Source organism: Dreissena polymorpha, chromosome 6 (genome assembly GCF_020536995.1).
Source record: "Dreissena polymorpha isolate Duluth1 chromosome 6, UMN_Dpol_1.0, whole genome shotgun sequence".
Classification (NCBI taxonomy): domain Eukaryota; kingdom Metazoa; phylum Mollusca; class Bivalvia; order Myida; family Dreissenidae; genus Dreissena; species Dreissena polymorpha.
In genome coordinates this window covers 42,194,974-42,220,506 of record NC_068360.1, presented here as the reverse complement: position 1 = coordinate 42,220,506, position 25,533 = coordinate 42,194,974, and the positions used below count along the sequence as shown (strand labels likewise).

The window sequence follows — 25,533 nt, the reverse complement described above, 5'->3', positions numbered from 1 at the left end:
AATTTTAAAACTAGTTTTTGGTTAAAAACTGCACATTTATACACAATTCGTTATAGTACTTGCCTCGGTACATTGATGATAAAGCGGTGTGGTAATATAAGTTCCTATGTAACAAAACTCATGTTACATACAAAGCATTGTAAAAAGGCCGTAGCAAAACAGATCTTAAAGGAATTGATAGATTGTTGCATCAAATAACAGTGAGCATACAAATGTTTTATTCCTAAATCCAAACTGAAATACCATCACATTATTGGGTAATTGCCGGCTATGCTGTTACATGATTGATCTGCTCCTCTGACCACCAGACAGATAATGTTCATCATGAACTGACAAGTAATAATTATCTTACAGCATATCTTTTGCTGTGTAACCATATAGCAAGGCGCACAAATACTGCAGCCAATAGTTTGCCATTTTGCAAGTCATGATTGGAATGCACATTGGCAATTTCAAATGGCTTTAAATGATGCAGGCTTGATTTTGCCTGGTATCAATTTAACAGTTGACAGACCAAACATTATACTGGTAGTTAACCCTTACCCACTTAGAGGCAAAGTGAAAATCGCTATGTGCAAACAGCATAAAACCAGAACAGCCTGCAAGTCTTCCGCAGTTTGTTCAGGTTTAATGCTGTTTCTGCTCATCAGTATCTAAGGTTGGAAATGAAGCCTGTAAAATTTGAATCTAGTAAAAAAAGGTCTTCAATTAAATTTAAATCTCTGAGGGACTAAAAATGCATCAAAATACCTATCTGAGTGTAAATGGTCAAAACACAAGCTTTAGGTGGAGGATACAGGTTTAGTTGACCTTTTATGTACATAGCCAAGCCCACCGGTAGGCATGCAATCTTAGCATTGATCTGGGGAATTTTAGACTATAATTCGTTATACAACTTTCATTCTTTTAAATATTATTTTGCTGAAAGTCAAATGTCGATCAGATAAATTTCATTAATTTATACATTGGTCTTCTGAAAACAGATTGTCCATCAGACAACTTAGTCCACTGAAAGCCATTTGTTCATACCTTTCACTTATGTTAAAAAGGTCTTCTAAAACAACACAAAAATCATTATTTCTTCAGATGTAACCTATTAAGTACCATTCTTTTAAAATTAATTTTGTGATAACAAGGGCTGTTTGTAAAAACAAGGGCTGTTTGTAAAACATGAATGCCCCCCATATGGGCTCTCCGTTGTAGTGACAGCCATTATATGAATGTTTTTTGTCACTGTGACCTTGACCTTTGACCTAGTGACCTGAAAATCAATAGGGGTCATCTGCTAGTCATGATCAATCTACCTATCAAGTTTCATGATCCTAGGAATAAGCGTTCTTCAGTTATCATCCGGAAACCATTTTACTATTTCGGGTCACCTTGAACTTGACCTTTGACCTAGTGACCTCAAAATCGATAGGGGTCATCTGCGAGTCATGATCAATGTACCTATGAAGTTTCATGATCCTAGGCATAAGCATTCTTGAGTTATTATGTGGAAACCATTTTACTATTTTGGGTCACCATGACCTTGACCTTCGACCTAGTGACATCAAAGTCAATAGGGGTCATCTGCAAGTCATGATCAATGTACCTATGAAGTTTCATGATCGTAGCCATAAGCGTTCTTGAGTTATCATCCGGAAACCATTTTACTATTTCAGGTCACCGTGACCTTGACCTTTGATAAAGTGACCTGAAAATCAATAGGGGTCAACTGCGAGTCATGATCAATCTACCTATAAAGTTTCATGATCCTAGGCATAAGCGTTCTTGAGTTATCATCCGGAAACCATTTTACTATTTCGGGTCACCGTGACCTTGACCTTTGACCTTGTGACCTGAAAATCAATAGGGGTCATCTGCCAGCCATTATCAATCTACCTACAACGATTCATGATCCTAAGCATAAGCGTTCTTGAGTTATCATCCGGAAACCATTTTACTATTTCGGGTCACTGTGACCTTGACCTTTGACCTAGTGACCTGAAAATCAATAGGGGTCATCTGCCAGTGATGATCAATGTACCTATGAAGTTTAATGATCCTTGGCCTAAGCATTCTTGAGTTATCATCCGAAGACCATTTTACTATTTCGAGTCACTGTGACCTTGACCTTTGACCTAGTGACCTGAAAATCAATAGGGGTCATCTGCGAGTCATGATCAATGTACCTATGAAGTTTCATGATTCTAGGCCCAAGCGTTCTTGAGTTATCATCCGGAAACCACCTGGTGGACAGACCGATGTGCAAAGCAATATACCCCCTCTTCTTTGAAGGGGGGCATAAAAATGTCTATATACAGGTAAGTGCATACATGCAACTATTTATAAGGTGCGCATTGGGACATTCCATAAATATTGTTGGGACATTAGACTTAAAGCAAAACGTCCCCCCTTTCACAACGCGAATTTCCCGCTTTTTTCCTCTATATTACAGCAGCACTGGTACTTTCCCAATCTAATTGGGGAAAAAATCGCTGCAAAGACATGAAACAGTTTATGATTCCACCAATAATGTGGTTAAGACTTGTTACACGTTACATGTTTGTAGGTCAGGCAAGTTCGGATGTTTTAATTTTTGATTCATTGACATGCTTTTGCAAAACTCAATTTTAACCTAATTATGTTAGCTTGATTTCATTAGACGCCATTGGAATACATAGATACTTAAACGTCGATTTTCTGGGAAGAAATACAGTACTTGCAGTCTTTAAAAAGATCCTATAAACGCTCCATTAGCAGAGATCATAATAAAGACCTCATGTCTCTTAAGCTTCCAATAAATCAGAACTTTATTGCACCTTAAAAAACAGTTGTCAGCATTATAGTTACAAATTGAGCCATAGAAAAGCTTGTTTCAAACGAGGTGTTTTGATTTCCATTGGCTGGAACTTAAAAGCTGAATAAATTATCTGCAATCAAGCCATAACAATCAATACCAGTTTGATTTTCAAGAACATTAAAGTCATAAAAAATCTGTGATGAAGGGCACCCCTAAATCTACCTACCCAACAGCCGGTTCCATACATGTCATATTCAAATGCTCGGCGATGGTTTCCCTTTTTAATCCATCCTCCTATCACAATATCCTGCATTTTCTGCTCAGCAGTTTCCAAGCTTATCAAACTTTCTTGCCTTTGACAGAGACCCATTTTAGAATGTCTTGATATCAAGGTAGAACACTGAGAAAACGAAGACAACGATGGGCTTTTCTTTTTGGCAACTTTCTGTTTCCATGGCAACGTAAACACTGGCTTATCACTGGAAGACTCTTGAAAACTGGACTGTTTTACCAAACTCTGACCTTTTACAGGCCATGATGGTGCAGTGTTGCCTAGCAATTGCGACGAGGCACCTTGAACTTTTGGTGACCTTGACATTCCCTGTGACTGGGACGGCCATTTTTGCTTGGAATGAATTTTGGTCACCATGGCGGCGGCATTTAATTTTCTCCACAAGAAGTTATAATACTTTGCGCAATCTATTATCCATAATATCACAGCTTCATTTCCTATTCACAACTTGTTCACGGTGACTTTAATTCACACAGGAAATTACTTTCAATTTATAGCATTCTGATATTTTGCACATAATCATACCGATTCATCAGGTTGGTGTTTTTCTTCACAGGAACTTATGATCCTTTTGTACACTTGACTTATTTAGCACATATCTTGTGCGTTGATGTACAGCGGCAATTTTGTATTTATGTGTTTCAATAGGAGTTCAAGACCAATGTTGTGCATGATTGAACATTTAGAACTTAAATACAACAGTGTTGTGTAACAGCCGCAATTTCAATTCCTGTTTAACTTCCCAAGAATTTTTATCAATTCATAATTGTGTTTCCTTCATTTTATGTAAGTCAAGGAACAAATTTTATTGCCTTTATATGACACTGTAGTCAATGGCGTGTGCTAATACTGCTTTATAGATAGACAATTGAACACATGTAATATTTATATTCTCTTCACCTATCATTACATATTTACACATCAAAAAGGTTAAAAAAGGAATATATTTTAAATAATGCATGGAACATTGATTTTTACAACAATTCTATAAACTTTATATTAGGCTACAAGCAATCGAAATAGTATAACAAGCGATGCTAACAAGAATTTTTTTTGAAACTAAAACAAGTGTAAAGCAACAAGAAGAAATAAATCTGTTATATAAAATACAGCAGAAGCTAAAAATATATAAATATAAATATATAGCTACACAAAAATAAGAATATTCTGATTTTTCAATTTACCAAATATTTCCTAAACAAAACTCCAAGTTAAGTTTAAAGACCAATCAATTAATGAATAACTTGGAAATATTCTCAGACCAATAAGATATCACATGAGTCAATCCCTGACAGGCATCGTGTTATACTGCTTCATGACTTCACCAACTAGTTTCCATAATTACTGATTACCATTGAGACTGCTGTTCCTACTCATATCACTACCTCCCACTATTGCCATGCAATAAGGAAGTGAAGGACCCACTGACAAATACAATTAACGTTCTACACATTCCATTAGTCTATCTCCAACCTCAACCGCTTTAATTTCTTGCATAACTACTAGCAACAAAATTACAGGAATGTCACATTTCAGACGGTAGGGAGTCATGTATTTATTATTTTTGTATATAATCACCAAGACAGGAACTAGCATGACAATAGTAATGGTCCTCTGATGCCATAACCCTTTACCACTTAGATTTGTATTTTGACGTGTTTGTAGTCCCTTAGAAAGTTAAATTTAATTAAAGACCTTTCTTACTGTATTCAAGTTTTAAAGGCTTCATTTCCATCCCTAAGATACTGATGAGCAGCAAACAGCATAAAACCTGAACAGGTTGCAAGTTACTTGCAGGCTGTTCTAGTTTTATGCTGTTTGCACATAGCCAATTTTACTTTGCTTCTGAGTAGAAACGAGATAAAGCAGAAGCTACCTGTAAAAACTAATAGAACACAAAACAGAAGCTCGTTGTAACATTTAATGATACACAAACAAGAACCTAGCTGTATGGCTTTAAAAGCATAGAACCAAATCTAATTGTATCAGTTTAAAACAACAAAACAGATGCTAGATGTAAAAGCTAAAATAAAACAGAATAGAAGCTAGTTGTAACAGCTTGAGGAATGCAAAACAGAAACCAGTATAAAAACTAAAATAACATAGAACAAAAGTTGGTTGCAGCTGCATGAGGAACACACCACAAAAACTAGTCTTAACCGCCTTAAGAATGATAAAACAAAAGCAATAAATTTTACACCTTAAAGAACACAGAACAGAACCTTGTTGCAACAGCTTTAAGAAAACAAATTAGACGCAAGTTGTAACAGCTCAAACAACAACGACAATCTCGTTGACAATACTTCAAGAACAGCCAACAGAACCTAGCTGGAAAAGCTCAAATTGCATAGGACAGGAGCTAGTTGCAACATCACAAAGAACATAAGACAGGAGCTAGTTGCAACATCACAAAGAACATAGGACAGGAGCTAGTTGCAACACCACAAAGAACATAAGACAGGAGCTAGTAGCAACATCACAAAGAACATAGGACAGGAGCTAGTTGCAACACCACAAAGAACATAGGACAGGAGCTAATTGCAACATCACAAAGAACATAAGACAGGAGCTAGTTGCAACATCACAAAGAACATAGGACAAATGATAGAGGCAACATCACAAAGAACATAAGACAGGAGCTAGTTGCAACACCACAAAGAACATAGGACAAATGATAGAGGCAACATCACAAAGAACATAGGACAGGAGCTAGTTGCAACATCGCAAAGAACATAGGACAGAAGATAGAGGCAACATCACAAAGAACATAAGACAGAAGATAGAGGCATTATCTCACAGAACATAGGACAGAAGGTAGTGGCAATATCTCACAGAACAGAAGGTAGAGGAAATATCTCACCAGAGCTCCAGATAAGCATCTTTTTACTGTTATTACGATTTGTTTTTAAAGAAAAACAAATAGAAAATAAAAATCCATCGTATCAAAACGAATTGAGACAGACGGATCCAAATTATACGTTTGATCGTACGGAATTTTCGAGCTCTGCCCAGTGAAAATTTAATGATAACGAGATTTCCGATATGAGATCCGTGAATTAGTTGATTGAAACCAATAATATTCGCATTTCCGTTTTCGTTCTTCTGTTTACAAAATTAAACATGGCGGCTGCAACGCACCAACGAGTTCAAAAGAAACTTCATTCTGTGACAGAGCCAAGTATACTAAGTTTCATTTTGCGGCGAGAACAAAGGCCAAAGTATATTGTTGGCAGTCTATTATCTTATATATTGTCAAAAGCGGTTGATGAATCGAAGATCTCTCAACCCAATATTTGCGGTATCACGCCGCAAAAACAGATCTCGGCATGGAAAAATTACTTTCCCTGGTTACAAATAGAAGGATCTGATGCCGATATTCACTTGAAATGTTATTCTTGTATTAAACACAATGTGGCGTCTGTCTGGGCTCGTGCAACATTCAAAGAGATACCATAGTCAAGCACAACTAAAGTGCAGAACATATGGAAGCTGTAACTAAAACACTTTCTGCTACATCGTCCCATGTGGAAATCGATGATGATGATGATGATGGTGATGATGATGTAAGTGTAGATGAAGATGACAAGAAATTGTTTCGCACTGTATTTTATGCAGCATTGCAATTTTATATTTTTCATTTTAAGCAAAAAATAAACTTATTAAAAATGATGAATTTTGGAAAAAACTAATTGCCAAAAAAATCTTGTAGTGAAAATTAATTGACCCGAAACCTTATCTGGAGCTCTGTCTCACAGAACATACGACAGAAGGTAGTGGTAATATCTCACAGAACATAGTACAGAAGGTAGTGGCAATATCTCACAGAGCATAGGACAGAAAGTAGTGGCAACATCTTACAAAACATAGGACAGAAGGTAGTGGCAATATGTCACAAAACATAGGACAGAAGGTAGTGGCAATATCTCACAGAACATAGTACAGAAGGTAGAGGCAATATGTCACAGAACATAGGACAGAAAGTAGTGGCAATATCTCACAAAACATAGGACAGAAGGTAGTGGCAATATCTCATAGAACATAGGACAGAAGGTAGTAGCAATATCTGACATAACATAGGGCAGAAGGTAATGCAATATCTCACAGAAAACAGAGTTTATAAAGAACAAAAAGTAGAACCAAATTTCATACAAAATGTAAAAACAGAAATAAAATGCACAGACCAAAATCTGAATACTCAAATCTAGTTGCAGCTACAAATATCACAGAGCAGAATGCAACTGTAAAAGCACATCATTCAGAATAAAGTGTTATTGAAGAGGCATGTAATATATAGCTGAATGTGACAGCAAGAAACACTGGTCTGTAACTACCTGCTCATGTTGGACTGATGTTGCCAGGGTTACACTCACAGCTTGGAAAAGCTGGTAATTAATGCAGACTTAATTCTGAGAAATATCAGTGTCATTCCATTCCCTGACCACTATGTTTGCACAGATAATTGCAATAGCAGGGTCACATCCAGAATTTTTAGGTAACAGTGGGGGGGTGGGGGGGGGCGGAATCACAATTTTAAGCATATCATGTAGTTAAAATTTAGGCGGAGAAGATGTGGGAACAGAGAAAGATTGTGTTAAAGTGAGGTTATTTGCAACTGATTTGCAAACTGGTTCAAATCTACGATGGAGTTCTTGATTTTGGTGAAATTTTAACACACACTTGCACAAAAACTGTGTATTATGAGGGGAAGTGATCAAAGACCATCCCATTTCTTAGGTCAGGTAAGTACAAATTTGTGGTAAATTGTCCTCAATAACTTTGTTTATTTGCTTCAAACGTCTATGATCTTGAAAGAAAACCACGCAGGAAGCCAAAAGTTGAACTGAATTTTCGTATGAAATTAAGAGAAATATGAATATAACTTGCTTACCGGTTTGAAATATACGTTCTTTCAAAAAGTGCAAAAAGTTAAATTTAAACAAGCAAATTCGTTGAATTGATATCCCCCGCCAATATGCTTCTGGACACAACAGTGTTTTATTTGACACTCAAAAAAGCATTATTTGCAAGATACAAAGGGCCATAACTCCGTTATTAACAGATGGTATACAATGCCATTTGGTGTGCAACATCCTCTTATCCATATGTATACTCATACCAAGTTTCAATGAAGTCCGCCTAAGCACTTCCAAGATATGGCTCCGTACACAAAAAAGCATTATTTGCAAGATACAAAGGGCCATAACTCCGTTATTAACAGATGGTATACAATGCCATTTGGTGTGCAACATCCTCTTATCCATATGTATACTCATACCAAGTTTCAATGAAGTCCGCCTAAGCACTTCCAAGATATGGCTCCGGACACAAAAAAGCATTTTTTCAAGATACAAAGGGCCATAACTCCGTTATTAACAGATGGTGTACAATGCCATTTGGCATGCATCATCCTCTTATCCATATATATACTCATACCAAGTTTCAACGAAATCCGCCAAAGCACTTTAAAGATATGGCTTCGGACACAAAAAAGCATTTTTTCAAGATACAAAGGAACATAACTCCGTTATTAACAGATGGTGTACAATGCCATTTGGCGTGCAGTATCCTCTTATCCATATATATATACTCATACCAAGTTTCAATGAAATCCCCAAAAGCACTTCCAAGATATGGCTTCCCACACAAAAGTGCCGGACGGACAGACGGACAGAGACGGACAACGCCAAAACAATATCCCTCCTTCTATGGCGGGGGATAACAAAGTCATCCTATGCATATGAATGCCCCCTCCCCCCCCCCTCCTGTTAAAATTGCATTTGCCAGAGAAAAGATTACGATATGTTGCTTCTATTATCTGCCCACTTACTGTTAAAATGAGTCATAATCCCATGGGAAATGAATCAATTAGTACCATACTACAAGAGTATTCCCAAGTATGCATGATAATGATTTGTTCCACATCCAATTTAAAGTTCCTGTGAACAAATGATAACATTAAAACATCGAAACAGTACTAATTGCGCTAAATAATTTGTAAACAAATTGAATTTTGGAGACCACTGCGATTTTTCTCCTTCTTAATAAAGTACCAGTTAAAAAGCACGTTCCAAATTTAGGAAAAATTACAATATTCTGAAATTGCATCTGAAAACTTTAAAAAAAAACTTGCATAAGAAGATAATTAATAATCAGCCTGGCGCTACACACAAGTAAACAACCAAGACGTTTAATACATAATTACCACCAATAATCAAGCTAAAGATTTCATTACATCAAAAAACAAATTTTCATAATTAAGTAAGCACACAACTATTTCCAAACAACAAGCTAGAAACTTTTAATCTGTTTGTGACAGAATTTATACATGTAAAAGAAATATATTCATAACTCATCAGGAAAACTTACAAAATTAAAATCTTTGAATGCAGGTATTTATCATGTTTGTAATTGAGGATTAATACTTGTAATTTAATTTAAATGTACCCATTTTTTTTATTTAAAAGTGGTATTCACTAAAAAAGAATTACACATTTTGAGTCCTATACAGTTGTACTTGAAGTATTTAGGACATAATAGCTCATGACACAAAATAATATTACACAAAACTAAAGAACTTGCAAAGCCCAATTATATTTACAGAACACATTTCTAATCATAACAATTAAGTAAATACAAGTATTTCTGTGAACAACATCATGTTTCCAGCAAAAAAACACCAATGACACTCAGCACACAAAAGCCACATGGTATCCTAATTCTTCTAAGGTATCTGGCACATGCAAGTATAACAAGTGCATTGTCCAAAACAGTGGTCAATTCCAATGACTCAAAACAATCCCAAGAAATATGTCACTAACACAACTTTAGTATACCCTCAAAATAAGCTATATGATAATCACAAGCTATCCATGTCAAATTGAGATTCATTTAGGTGGTGGTTTACTAAATAACCAATCTAATTCAGCATTCCTTTCTGATGGGGAATTTCCAATAGCTCCTATCACTTGCTGTTTTCACCTTACACTACATATATCTAAGTAGTGCTTTGCATTTTTTGCATTCCCTTCAAAAACATGATTCAATCAAGCTGTTGGAGTAAATGAGAATGGCATTTCCCGTCTGTAGATTTGCCACCGATTTTCATCGTTTTACATGGAAAAAAAGAGTGGCAAACGGTGGAGTATTGGAACATCAAATTTGATGAAAATTGGTGGAAAACAGTGAAAAAAAGAGGACAGTGAAGAATTTACATCATCGATGGCATTTGGTGGCATTTTCTGGCAAACGATGGAGTATTGAAACAAAATGCCATCGTTTGCCACCCAGTGGAAAACGCTGTAAAATTTTACATCGTTTTCCACAGACCATGGCAAACGGTGGAGTATTGAAACAAAATGCCATCGTTTGCCATCCAGTGGAAAACGACGTAAAATTTTACATCGTTTTCCACAGACCATGGCAAACGGTGGAGTATTGAAACAAAATGCCATCGTTTGCCATCCAGTGGAAAACGATGTAAAATTTTACATCGTTTGCCACAGACGATGGCAAACGGTGGAGAATTTGGACAAAATGCCACCGTTTGCCATCCAGTGGAAAATGGTGTAATATTTTACACCGTTTGCCACAGACGTTGGCAAATGGTGGAGCAAGATGTACAATTAGTCATTGTTTTACGGATATTGATTGCACTTTGCATTCTCAGTTTGAATGTCACCTAACTGAATTTAGAAAAAAGGATAAATAAAATACAAATTAGGTAAAGAAATAATGTATAACAATTTATTATTTGAAGTAGACAATGGATATATACACTCTTAACAAAACAGAATATTTCAAGTACTCTAGTGTTTCACAGTCCTTCGTTTTATTTCACTCCTCCCTGTACAGGCGGCGGAACAACTTCTTTGCAGCCTTACTGGCATCTGTTATGCCAGTGATGTCTAATAGCAGCTGGGCCTGAAATAAATGTTTACATTAAATTCTGTAACTTTATATACAAAGTTTGAATTCCTTACTTTCCTTTTTGCTCAAAGAAAATTAGTTCTTTTACCAGCACTTTTCTGTGACATAATAAGACATTATAATAATTTTACAAATTACAGAGTAAAGATAAAATTGATTGAATCTGTTATAAGTGAATTGAGATCAGTAAGCAATAACTAATGCTTCAGTTTGCCACAGCATACTGTAGCTTTAAGTTATATACTTTTTGTAATAATTACTTTTGTGTACCCACCATAATTATGTCCTGTTGACAGGTAGGTCTTGACAATCTGGTTGAGGATCTGGTTGTTGTTGCTGGATTTGTTTTTGCTGCGGTTGTTGTTACTGGGGTGGTTGTTGCTGCTGCTGGGTTGATTGCTGCTGGAGTTGTTGTTTTCGCTGCTGCAGTGGTTGATGCTGTTGGAGAAGTTGCTGCTGTTGGAGAAGTCGCTGCTGAAACTGTTGCTAATGCTCTGTAAGTCCGCCATCAAGCTGTCGAAAAAAGTATGACAAACCATAGAAATCAATAAATCTGTAGTCATCTACCCTTAATATTGAAGTCCTACTGGTTACTCAAATAAATGTAATTTTGATCTTATATCACGTTTTGAATAAGTCAATTTAGTAGATAAATTGTCAGGTTGCGGGATAGCTCAGTCTGTAGAACACCAGCCAAGTTAATGATCACTTTTTGCTCAGGTTAGATTAAAACTAAACAAAATTATGACAAAATATATTTAACACATTATCATTTTATTTTAACTTAATTTGTTGGAATGATAAGTACAAATTTAATATTGCTACAATTATAATAATGTTTAATTCTAATTTCTATTGGTATGAAAATGCACAGTGAAACATAAAAATTTAATTAATTAATTTATTATTATAAACATTAACATCATTAATGAGCATTGAGTGCTCATCATGCACAGCACAAAACTCCCTTTAAGCATCTGTTCCCTAGCATGATAAACTTCCAATACTACATTCAACCTTATTAATTTCTACACATTAGGTCTAATTACTTCCTTAATCAAGCTGCAAACTGCACTTATTGTAAATTCGTATTACATCATTTAAATTAATATTTGCCATAAATATCACATAAAAAAAAATTCTACAATGATGACATAAGAAGCATTAATTTTAAGGAATATTTAGAAATATTATGAAAAGCACAAACCTTTAGTTGTTGTTCTATTCCTAGACAGACTGCTGAAACACTGTATTCATCACTCTTTAACAACACTTCATGTCACTATCCAAATGATATTAATTATACATAATTATTTTAAGAAATTGTTGGTAATGGAATAACTCATCTCTACTGTTTGTGAAATTAATTTAGTTTCATTTTAACAACAAGTTAAACCTGTATACTTTCTAACATGTGTACCGGCCAGTATTTCAAACCAAGAGGAAAACCATCTGTGTTTGAATTCAGCCAATCAGAAAAGGCTGTTAAGCCAACAACACACAGTGGTTATCAGATAGTTTGTAAACCTCAGCTGTAGTTGCTGTAGTTTGATATTCAGAGAGTGTATGTAACTTGAACAGGGTTAAGAAATTTTTATTTGTAGAAATTGCTTTGCAAGTTACAACAACTACCACTGCTGGTACAACAACAACAACAACTGCTGCTGCTGCTACTGCTGCTACTGCTGCTGCTACTGCTACTGCTGCTGCTGCTTCTACTGCTGCTACTACTGCTGCTACTACTGCTGCTTCTACTGCTGCTACTACTGCTACTACTACTACTACTACTACTACTACTACTACTACTACTACTACTACTACTACTACTACTACTACTACTACTACTACTACTACTACTACTACTACTACTACTACTTCTACTACTACTACTACTACTACTTCTGCTACTACTACTACTTGCAACTACTACTGCTACTACTACAACTATTACTACTTCTACTACTATCACTACCACCACCACCACCACCACTGATACTACAACAACTACAAAACTGCTATTACAACAATAACTACAACAATAACAACAGCAACTACTTCTACTTCTACTACTTGTACTGCTGCTGCTGCTGCTACTACTACGACGACAATGACAACAACGACGACACCACTGACTACTACTACTGCTACTACTGCTACTACTGCTTCTACTACTTCTACTACTACTACTACTTCTACCACCACCACCACCGCTACTGATACAACAACAACTTCTCCTACAACTCCAACAACAACTATTACTATTACTACTACTACGTTTACAACTACTACTACTGCTACAACTTCTATCACTACTACTACTAGCTATACTACTGCTGCTACTGCCTCTGCTACTACTAATACTTCTACTACTACTACTACTACCATCATACCACTACATCCGCCACCACCACTGATACAACTACAAATGCAACTGCTACTGCTCTTACAACAAGAAACAGCACTCAGATTTGTTTTTTAATGCCTATGTCTAGAATACTTGTAAAAATGACAAACAGTGTTTTCCGCACACATCTGACTTCTGAAATAGCCTGAAATAACTAGTCCTAACTTTCCCCAAAAGTGTATTTTCCGTGTACAAAATCAAGCTTTGTGCAAACAAAAATCTACTTTCCGCCTATAAAAACCAAATGTTCGCAAAAATATGCGGACAAATTTTCTTGAGCATCCGCAATCTCATAAAAAATCAAATATCCGCACATTTCAGTCTTTTTCCCCATTATTCCGCATATTTTCTTCATAATTCCGCATATTTCTGCATATTTTTACTAGTTTTCCGCATGGAATTGCGGAAAATGTCATTTAATTATATGAACATTCAATTTAAATTAAAAGAACTGTTTTTCGTTTTCTGTTCTGTCAGAGAGCATTTTGTTTGAAAATGTTCTAAGTTTTTTTTCCACCGTTTGCCACTCAGGTTTTCTTGCAAAATTTTCTAAGAGCCATTTTCTCCTATTCAAAATGTACATTTTCCACTTCAAAAAATGACAAAGTCCTATTTTTCACCGTTTGCCATCAAATTTCCACCGTTTTACATCGAATGCCACTGTTGATTTCCATCGATTAGTGGAAAACGATGGCATTTTACCATTTTCCATCGTTTTCCATCGAATTTTCACCGTTTGCCACACTTTTACATGGCAAATGGTGGCATTTGGTGGAAATCGGTGGCAAATCTAGAGACGGGTTGTTTTCCATATTCGGGCCTTAAATACAGCCCCACATTCCACAGAGCTAAAAATATTAAATTTTTCTATTCTCCCACATATTAAAAAAAATTCTCATTGTATCATAAAAAAGCCAAAAGTTAAAATCTAAATTAATATAAGCAAAACAAGTATTTGCATGCAACCACTTTAAAATTATTGCCTGCATTTATTTTCAGTAAAATGTAAAAGTCACTAAATATTGATTATTGAAATTGACTTAAATTAAAACTACTCTTATATCCCCACCCAAGTTAATCAGTGTAAACATGCCCCACCCCATGAAAAGCCCTCCCTGGCCCCTACAAACAGAATTAGCCCTGAAAAGCTAGGGTGAAAATATGCCCCCCACACCCCACACCCAAAGCTTAGTAAATCAGGAATCATTTCAAATCAAATCCACATCACTACTATACACTATTTTTGCCACAGAGAAAATGAAAATTCAGGGTTTCCAGGTCAATGGTGTAGAGGTCTAATGCAATATACTTCACCATTTGTATTTTTATTTTTTGGAGACTACATGGCTCGATACGTGTCTTATGCAATATATTATTGCCTTTTTTCCCCTAGTAGTCGATGACTGCATAACAGAGAAAAGTGATTGCTCGCAATATGATTAATTATATTTTCTGCCGCAGTAATGTAACAACATTGTGTGAACAACTTGTATAGAATTAGTTAGCATGCAAAATCCCCTCAGAATAAGTGAAAAAGAGGAACATACATTTTTGACATTAACTTACAAGCATTTTGTAATAATGTTCTTAACAAATGTTTGATCATTTAACAGAAGTGATTTTTGGGGTTTTTTTTGTTCCAGCCTGTGGCATTTGGATTGGGAAAATTAGCGCGATAAACCATGAAATTGGGAAAAATAGGGCAATAAACCATGAAATTGGGAAACATTATAAATATGATTATAAGAACAGAATAAAAATGGCCAAGTTCATGTTTGACAGCATTTTTATAATATTAAGTGTTGCTTTCATTTCTTCTTACAACGTTTACAATATCCTTCCACATGCATATTAAACTTGCAATAATCTATAGATTCTTCAATAGTCCATAATCTCTTTAAGAGTATGAATTTAATTCAGCATGTTTTTAAAGTAAATATGATATGGTGAAAACATTAAAAAATACTAACAAACACGCTTTAGTGTTCTTGCTGTGCTAATGTTGTATTAAATGGAGCTAAAATAATACATTTCAATTGTTTACCTTTTAATATCTTGCACACGCATTAAATTATCTCCTAATAACCATGTGATATCCACTGTTAATTTGAGTGTTATTTATCACTTTTGCTGCTCATCGCAAGCTTCTCGTCTGCTTGCCGCCATCTTGAACGTGTGTAAAAACAGGCATTAACAATAAGGATACATCGACTATCGTCGGTTTCCTCCGCAATTAAGAGAGAGATGTGTGGATAGCAACGTAAAATCGTATTCGGCTACATTCGCAAACATTCGTAAGTCAGTTGTCATTCGGCGAAGACTTGACAAGCTCGATCGGCACTCCTAAGAAATTAACGCTAAATGACATTGTAATCTTATTGGCTTTATTTGGAAAATTTGGTCATTTTGGGGGAAATTTGGTCAAATTTTTGGGGAAAAACGTCATTTTTTGCAATTGGGAAGCAGCCAAATATCGGCCGTAATTTTGGGCAAAAAAATCACTGAACAGGAAAAAGAAGATTCTAAAAACTCAAACAATCTCCTATAAAAAAACATTCAATTTGAAAAGAACAAACAAATAAATTATTTATTAGTTATCAACAGTGACTTAAAATGGTTGAAATCCCCAAATTGCTTTGAATTGACTGTTCCAAGTCATTGACATGTGTTTAAATCATAATTTTATGTCTCATGTAATTATGCCTTACACATGTATGTTTTGTCATCTATGGTATGGGAAATTAGTCTATTGACTAAAATAAAACGGTGGCCTGTGACAAAAACTTCTGTTTCTGACCAACCAAATTATGCAACAAACACATACATAAGCATTGGTCTGTCTGTATTAAAGGTCAGACTAAAATCCCTTAAGAGTTGTCAAATGGCTTCGTACACAAATTCAATCAATCGTAATGGAACATACATGACCCTCAACGGTTCTCCAAGTCATAGCATGGATAACATTTCAAATGTTCATGCCATCGCGGCATACATCACAAAATAATGAAAATATGATATTGAGAATGCAAGGCGGATATGAATTCTACAGTCCTGATCATAACTTTCAGGATACAAGGGAGTATAACAATCACAAATAAAACAAGACTATTGCCAAGCAAAATATGTCCCCTTAGTAACCGCCTCCACCATTGTAAGAAATTCCATCATTGTCAGAATTAAAAAAAAATAAATTATTTGTTGCCATAGCAACCAGAATTTTTGACGTAGGAACAAAATGAAATGACATGCATAATGTCCATATTGCCATCTGTCCATGTTTCAAGTTTCATGAAAAAATATGAAGAATTTTTAAAGTTATCACAGGATCCAGAAAACCACCATTTTCAGCAGTATTTCTAGTTTATTTTTGCCATAGCAACCAGAATTTTTGACGTAGGAACAAAATGAAATGACATGCATAATGTCCATATTGCCATCTATCCATGTTTCAAGTTTCATGAAAAAATGTGAAGAATTTTTAAAGTTATCACAGGATCCAGAAAACCACCATTTTCAGCAGTATTTCTAGTTTATTTTTGCCATAGCAACCAGAATTTTTGACGCAGGAACAAAATGAAATGATGTGCATAATGTCCATATTGCCATCTATCCATGTTTCAAGTTTCATGAAAAAATATGAAGAACTTTTAAAGTCATCGCAGGATCCAGAAACGTGTGACGGACTGACGGACAGAGCGAAAACCATAAGTCCCCTCCGGTGAAACTGGTAGGGGACAAAAACTGGAGTAATAGGTTTTTTAGGTCAAACCTGGAGCTGATAATTTTGCCACATTCCCAATCTCAAAAAATATATAATATTGTTCTAAAATTTTGGACTAATGAAATTTGAAACTACAATAATAAAACAAGATTATTGCCAAGCAATATATGTCCCCTACCGGCTCCACCATTTTCAGAATTTTTTTAAAATATACATTTGTTGCCATAGCAAACAGAATTTTTGACGTAGGAACAAAATGAAATGACGTGCATAATGTCCTTATTGCCATCTATCCATGTTTCAAGTTTTATGAGAAAAATAAAGTTATCGCAGGATCCAGAAAAGTGTGACAGACTCACAGACTGACGGGCACACAGAGCGCAAACCATAAGTCCCCTCCAGTGAAACCGGTAGGAGACAATAAACAATAAATTTCAATATTAATCCAGCTCTATTTAATCCAGCTCTATAAGTCTAACCTTGGTAAATATTATTTTGAAACACTTATATCTCAATGTAAAGGTATTTTTCAACAAAAACAACTAAACAATTTTCCAATTTTTAAGCAAATGACATTATTGTTTCCAATCCATAGGGTTCTGGCCCCATCCCCCAAAATATTGAGAACAACTCTGCTTACCAGGTGCTGCAAACTGTTGACCTTTTTCTTCTGCAAATGGTCTGATGAAGAATGCAATTTAAAATTTCTTTTAGAATTTGTATACTTTTGTGCAGAAGTAAATGAATTTAAAGAAATAATAATCAAGTCTTAATTTGTGATGGGAATCCTATCCAATATCAGCAGCTGGGAGGATCTTATCTCAACTTAGTGCATAAAATGGTAAGGTAGCATTTCAGTGTTTTTTATGGCAATTTCGGGGCCGATATTCAGCCCCATTCCCCTCAAAAAGAGTATATATTTTTCCCCAATTTTGTAGAAAAAAATCCCCTCCAGAATTAAAAAAAAAATAAAAATATTTTTATATTTTTTTTTAGAAAGAACTGTCTAATGATAAATATATCTCAAATTTATATCATTAACAACTAATAAAGTATATAACTAAAATAAATATGATTTTGAATTATTATAAAGAGTTATATTAAATTAGTTTTTCCCAAATCAGTGGACTTTTCACATGAATTGCATTGTTTTCCAAAATGATCAGGAAAAGGTCTGATGTATCTATATTGTGTCAATATTTGTTGATAAAAAACATTCCAATTTGATCCATTTTATTGATAATAAATGCTGAAATTTGCCAATGTATCAATTTAAAAAATCCCAATTAGACTCAAAATGGCTAGGAAAACATAGACTCAGTTTGCATAAAGGCTGAACAGTCTGAAACTAATGTTGAAAAAATCATTGATATATATTTAAGAAAAAGGACAGAGACATTCAGCTGTGAATATTACATTTGTACATACATGTGTATTCATACAATAAATATCATTACATATAAAGGAGTGACTTTTTAAATTTCCCCTTTTCCTAAAAAACTACGTGTTTCTCCCCTTTGGACGGGCCCCGCCGCCATTCCCCTATAGGTGAAAATAAACACTGCATTTATTTACAAATGAACTTTCATTTTTTTCATTTCAGTGTTAAAATAGTTATCTAATTACTTGCAATATGTGAAACATACATAAATTTCTACTGGCAGATTGCTTATTTGCCAATAGTGTAACATGACATTCAAAATGGACACTTTAATGTAGTCATTTTGTCAATCAACTGCTACACATGCTTACAACAGCCTATTTTGGGTTCTCAAAATATCATTGCAATGAACACCCAATGCATGTAAACACACAATAATAAGCTTAGTCTGAATAACTTTGCAACCCGTTTCTGTCTATCAGGTATTCAGAGTTTTTGTAACCATTTTCTGCTCAGAAGCAAACAGAAAATATCTATAATTGCAAACACATACAACTAGAACAGCCTGTCAATTACTCCAAAGCGGTTCAGGTATTATGCTGTTTGCTACTATGGGAATCAGAATCTTACAGTTGGAAATGTAGCCATGTAAACTGGAATCTAGAAATAAAGTTCTTCAATTTAATTTGATTTTCTAGGAGTTAAAAATGGGCTAAATGTGTATCAAAGAGGGACAGGGTTACCAATCTGGTTACCTAACTGGTAATCGGTCATATAATACTATCAGTTTCCATCCCTGTTTCTTATGCCTTGCATTTTCCGAATCAATCAAAATATCAATTTCTGTTGCCAAGCAGACTCTGTAAGAGACCTTTTGCTCACACATGCTTTGCATGACATTATTCCTTGCCTAATTTTTTTATCTTACCTATCCTGATGATTTCAACAAACTCCAATAATCTGGAACTGTCTTCTGTTTATCAAGTGAGTGGGAGTTGAACATCTAAACATCTTATGCATACATACGTCTTTAAACTTTTACAACACTCAATTGAAGATGCTTTTCTTGTCAAGACATAATGAACAAGAAGGATCGAAAATCCTCAAAGAGCTTTGTTTTATCCAGAGATATATATGCAGCTTATATAAATGGTGACATGTCGGTGATGGAGACTAATTATCTAGATATAAGAAACACTTTGATAGGCGTGTAAAACTGTTTTCATAATGACTCTCCGGCAGAATACAGCAAAACAAATAAAATCTATTTTCCCAACCAAAAGGGAGACAAAAATCAATGCGTGATACAAATATATTGCAGTTTAATAAATGGCAGAAGAAATGCGGATTTGCCTCAATTGATGCCATAAACATCCTAAGGCTACTTTTGATGCCTATAACCACTCGGAGAATTCAGGCAGAAATCAATAGCATGGAAATCGATGCAATCTCTTGGCAATAGTTTTTGCCAATAGTTTTTTTTCCTTTATGAGCAATAAATGGTCAGAATTTCCATGAACACCAAAAAAGATTTAACTATGCCAATAAATGTACAACTTGTTTATTTTCAAATACTGCTCAATGTCCATCTACCAAAAAAGACCATAATTTAATCATTTGATCTACATTATGTATCTATAATGAACACAAATTAAAACAGAATTTATTCACCATCAATACTTATTTAGTTGCCATTTTTTTGGAATAAACATGTGATCAACTAATCTACAAAAATCACAATAATACCCACTGACATAGATTAACAGTTTAACCCTTACCTTTTCGATACGTATTGTGACCCATGTGTGGTCCCTTAAAAAGTTAAATTTAATTAAAACACCTTTCCAACAAGATTCAAGTTTTAAAGGCTTCATTTTCAACCAGAAACTGATGAGCAGCAAACAGCATAAAACCTGAACAGACTGTGAGTTATTTGCAGGCTTTTCTGGCTGTATGCTGGTTGCAAAAGCCTTTTTCACTTTGCTTCTTATGGGGGAAAAGGTTGACAGACTTGTTGTGTGAATACACTATAATTGCCAAGCTTACATAACATTCAATTGTTTTCACATATACTGCAAATCTTTATTAAGGAGGGGCAAATTTTGTTATAATCAGATACAAAAATCTGGTCCTGACAGTTGTTCATCGTTCTATACATTCTTCAAGTCCTATGGGGCTCTAGTTCAGTAAGAATCTTAAAATTTAAATTTAACTTCTGTTGTATTAAAAATGAGTTGCAGTAAAATAAATTATAAACATAAGCCTTAAAACATCATAATTATCTGACAAAGACACAGAGTAGCCCTTCAATTAGTTACTCATGGACAAACACTTGCTGAGATTATGCTTAAAAATCCTTCCTTAAATTAAACAAGAGCACTGCATAATGGGTGCCACGCTCGGCTGCGGGTGCAGTTTTGAATAAATGAAAGCTTGTCAGATTATTTTTTTTAGAGGTCGCAGTGACCTAGTGACCCAAAAATGGGTGTGGCATGTAGAACTCATCAAGGTGCAGCTACAAATTAAGTTTCAAAGTTGTAGGTTGAATCACTTTGATTTTAGAAATCATAACAAAATGTTTTAGCACGACGCGGACGGCGGATGACGAGCTGGCTATGACAATGCCTCGGGTTTTCTCCGAAAACAGCCGAGCTACAAATGCAGAATAACACTGAAAACCTAAATGCATTTAAAAAATAATACTCTTCAAAAATGTCATCTATGTCATTGAAAACTATAGACCTACACAAATTAAGAATGGTTAATACCAATTAGGATTTAGACTGATGGTCTTATTTCCATACACAATTTTAAACAACTCACTATTCTCAATGATTGTAGGCCAAGAGTCCCTTGTAGATACGCAGATTGGTATGCATTACTGCTACAATGTCACAGGGGTGTGGTTTCAGAGACCCCTTATGGTACGAAAATAACCTACCTCCCTTATTGTTTTCACCGATTTTTCCACTTATAAGTAGACTCTGTAATGTTACAAACTATATTTTAAGAACCATGACCCACGCTGGATATTGTTTAGAATTAAAAAATCAATCTGTCACAGACACGACATTGAAATGCAGTCCTTTATTGACCAGCAATTTGTTGCAGCGCATGCAACGCAATTATCAGCCGCCAGGAATAGCCACGGACGTGTCTCAGGGGAGTGGAAGACTTTTATTAAAAATGTTTCTTTTCTTCACCGGCTAATGGATTGATAACGTATGGCTGACACATTTATAGACGCATAACAATGCCTGTTTATAAAATAACAAATAATTTGTTGTTGTTTTAGAGCTCCCAGGAACATTGTTGCATATATAAAAGAATGTGGCAAATGAATAGCCATCATTTGATGGACAAATTTATTTAATAATCTCTGTGTATAAAATAACAATTTGTTGACATTTTTTCATAAATCTGGGGGACATTATACAATCAAGAAAACATAAGAGTGCTTGAGTTTCAGAACTTTCTAATTATGTTAATTTCAGGTAAACTAATGAAGTCAACATAACAGTGATTGGGTTTCAGAGCTTTCTAATTGTGCTTATTTAAACCAAGCTAATCAGTACACATACTTTCAGAGATATCAAATCACTGAAACATTATAACTAATAGCCTGTGCATGTACAACTCTTACCAAAAAGAGACAACTAAAACCTTCATTTTTGTGTCAAGAAAGGAGAAAACTCTCACAATACCATGTGCTTTAGGGATCAGTTAATATAGAACTGTTTCTTAAATAATAAAGAGTCTCTATATAGTATAGGCAATTAAACTCGTATTTTGTGTAATTTTTAAATATCATTTTAAATTACTTGAATATAAACATATGAATAATTGTAGGTTATTGAATGTTTCAGGATGTTGAAGACAAATATTTCAAAGAAGAAGATTATTCTTTGACTAATATGCACTTAACAACTGTGGGTCCAAAGAGATGTGCATCAGTACTAAACACAATTACTAACATCGCATAACATGTGCAGAGGCGTGTCCACTCAATTGTTTAAATTGAAACATGTATCAAAGATTCTATCTAACGTTAAAGTTGTTTGTAGGACGCTCTAACTGACAAGCAAGGATTTACATACAGCATAGCTTCGCTCCACAAACAATAACCATGAAACCTAAACTGACCAACGGAAAATCCACAGAGTGACTGCAGTAAATAACCCCTTTAAAATTTGTTTGTAGGTGTATAAAGGTATGCCGCATTCTGGGAAAACGGGGCTTCATGCATGTGCCTTAAGTGTCGGCCCGGATAAGCCTGTGCAGTTTGAGGAGAGCAGTTTCCACTTTCATAGAAGTTTTTGTTTAAAGGAAGCCTCTTTAAAACAACAAGGGCTGTTTGTAAAACATGCATGTCCCCATATGGGCTGTCAGTTGTAGTGGCAGCCATTGTGTTAATACGTTTTTTGTCACTGTGACCTTGACCTTTGACCTAGTGACGTGAAAATAAATAGGGGTCATCTGCCAGTCATGATCAATGTACCTATGAAGTTTCATGACCCAAGGCCTTATTATTCTTGAGTTATCAGGAAACCATTTTACTGTTTCGAGTCACTGTGACCTTGACCTTTGACCTAGTGACCTCAAAATTAATAGGGGTCATCTGCCAGTCATGATCAATATACCTATGAAGTTTCATGATCCTAGGCCTAAGCATTCTTGAGTTATCATCCGGAAACCATTTTACTATTTCGAGTCACTGTGACCTTGATCTTTGACCTAGTGACCTGAAACTCAATAGGGGTCATCTGCTAGTAATGATCAATGTACCTATGAAGTTTCATGATCCTAGGCCTAAGCATTCTTGAGTTATCATCCGGAAACCATTTTACTATTTCGAGTCACTGTGACCTTGACCTTTGACCTAGTGACCTGAAAATCAATAGGGGTCATCTGCCAGTCATGATCAATGTACCTATGAAGTTTCATGATCCTAGGCCTAAGCGTTTTTGAGTTATTATCCGGAAACCATCTGGTGGACGGACGGACCGACCGACCGACGGACCGATTGACATGTGCAAAACAATATACCCCCTCTTCTTCGAAGGGGGCATAAAAATCCAGTATAGTCGGAAAGTGTTGTCCATGATAAGCTTGTGAGGACTGCAAAGGCCATTCTAGGACGCCATTTTACTCACATGCATAAAGCCCAGTTTTCCGAAAATGTCAACTGACCATCCTAAAACCTACAGACTGCAATAAATAACCCCTTTAAACTTTGTTTGCAGGGGTATAAAGGCCACCCCAGGACACAAGTGTTTTATTTTTTTAGAATTATGAGGTTTTGACAGTGAGGCTGCTTTTTTTGTGCAAACCCGGAATGAGTCCCAGCACTTCTACCTAATTAACTTACTTGACGCACGAAAGTTGGGACGAATAATGTAATTATAGCTGAAATATCAAGCTATTTAATTTTACTGACAGATTTCAATTTTGATGTGGTCTAGTGGTGTAGGGGGTAGCCAGACTACCCCAAGTAAACCCCACTTGTCTGGTATGGTGACAACCAAACTGGTATCCGCTGGAACAAGCATTAAACCCAGGTTGACAAGGTGAGAATGGCATAACCACATGTACCAACCACATAATGTACTCACGTTAAGTAGTGTATGTAGTCGGGTGTCGACCAGAATCTTCTCGAGGAAGCTCTGCCCGTTGCAGTCGGTGAGGCACGTGATCTCATCGAGGGAGTCAAGCACCTGACTCACAGCTCCTTGGGGGAACGGAGGAGAAAACAAGAATGCACATCTTAAATCACGGGCATGCAGCACGATGCATTGGGTCCTAGGGTCTACACAAACTACCTATACGACACTTTCCGCCTAAATTGGATTTTTCCTATTAAGAGACTTCATTTAAACGAAAAATGTCATAAAAGAGGAAAGTGTCATCCCTGATTAGTCTGTGTGGACTGCACATGCTAATCTGGGATGAAACTTTACGCACATGCATTATGCCTAGTTTTCTCAGAAAGCGACTCATGTGTGGCTAGGGGGGAGGGTGGGGTAACGCTTGCAGGTTAGTAACACGCAAAAATCTCAGTAGTTTTAATACAACACATCTGATATGTAGGTACAGACAACGCTAAATTGGAGGTCGGAATTATACTTGCAGGTTTGTAATACTTAACAAACTGTACACTTTTAGATAAACCCATCCAAAATGTAAGTACAATCATCGCTGTTCTATTTGATGAACCAATGGAAAGTGTACTCAAAAACTTGCAGCATGAATGAATTGCGTTGTACCTTCTAGGCAAACTAGGTGTATGGCTAAATGGGTAGGTTTGGAATTATGCTTGCAGGTTTGTTAACACAATTATCTCCATCGAATGGGAAATACTCTTGCAGGTTAGTTCTACGAATTATCTCCACAGTTTTAGAAGAACAGATCTATTATGCAGGTACAAACAGCGCTGACCTATTTGATACACCAATTGTAGTTTCATTCAAATAGTAATAGCTGATACTAATAGTGTTGTTATTTAAAAGAGGATTTAAATGGCACAACATTGTTTGTAACCCAAAATTAGTGGGGAGTTTTCAATACCTAATCAGAGTTAGTCTATTGTGGATAAAACACTAACAACATTAAAAATCATTGGCTGGCATGGAACAGAATGCCTAGATCTTGGGTTCTAGATGTACAGATATATACAAAAGAGGGATGAGTAATTGTAATTATGATTGGTAGATTTTCCTAGTATACACTATGATTGTGGCCTTTAGGTTTGGTGAGCAACTTTGAATAATTTGAAATTGTGCATGAAGCAAGTTGAAAAGGTCTTAAAAGTCTAATTACAAGGGATTATTGCCAGAGAGATGTAAAAATCATGTTTGCACAGTCTCCATATTACACTAAACAAGTAAATAAAATTTGAACCGAATGCATGTATACAACAAAATACATGTAAGATATTTCAAATCTAAACTAAGTTTTGAAAAGATTCCATCAGTCAGTAACTTGAGGTCAAACTTATAAAATGTGTAAATTTGTATCAAGATCATTT

At 35.5% G+C, this 25,533-nt stretch overlaps 2 protein-coding genes across 9 annotated transcripts in view; both read right to left on the bottom strand.

Annotated features, from left to right (window-relative positions):
• LOC127833572 (peripheral plasma membrane protein CASK-like) overlaps window positions 1–25,533 on the bottom strand; it is a 184,186-nt gene that overhangs the window by 55,743 nt on the left and 102,910 nt on the right. For 6 of the 8 annotated variants that reach the window (XM_052358900.1, XM_052358899.1, XM_052358905.1 and 3 more), the window contains one exon: window positions 24,122–24,237. In XM_052358900.1, coding sequence (XP_052214860.1) covers window positions 24,122–24,237 — 116 coding nt within the window. The remainder of the gene's footprint in view (window positions 1–24,121; window positions 24,238–25,533) is intronic. The other 2 variants (XM_052358901.1, XM_052358904.1) reach the window with 1 other exon arrangement.
• On the bottom strand, window positions 10,807–12,575 carry LOC127833574 (uncharacterized transmembrane protein DDB_G0285607-like). Its single transcript, XM_052358910.1, has 3 exons — window positions 12,211–12,575; window positions 11,278–11,516; window positions 10,807–10,997 (listed from the first exon to the last, which is right to left on the bottom strand). Exons 2-3 carry the CDS (start codon window positions 11,510–11,512, stop codon window positions 10,954–10,956), a joined length of 279 nt encoding a protein of 92 aa, XP_052214870.1. The 5' UTR covers window positions 11,513–11,516; window positions 12,211–12,575; the 3' UTR covers window positions 10,807–10,953.

What these genes read in the sequence shown, in the direction of transcription:
- LOC127833574 (XM_052358910.1), bottom strand. Translation starts at nt 11,512, where the DNA reads ATGGCGGACTTACAGAGCATTAGCAACAGTTTCAGCAGCGACTTCTCC. An exon ending in GTCAACAGGACATAATTATG is followed by an intron (nt 10,998 to 11,277) that starts GTGGGTACACAA and finishes CATTTATTTCAG; the next exon opens with GCCCAGCTGCTATTAGACAT.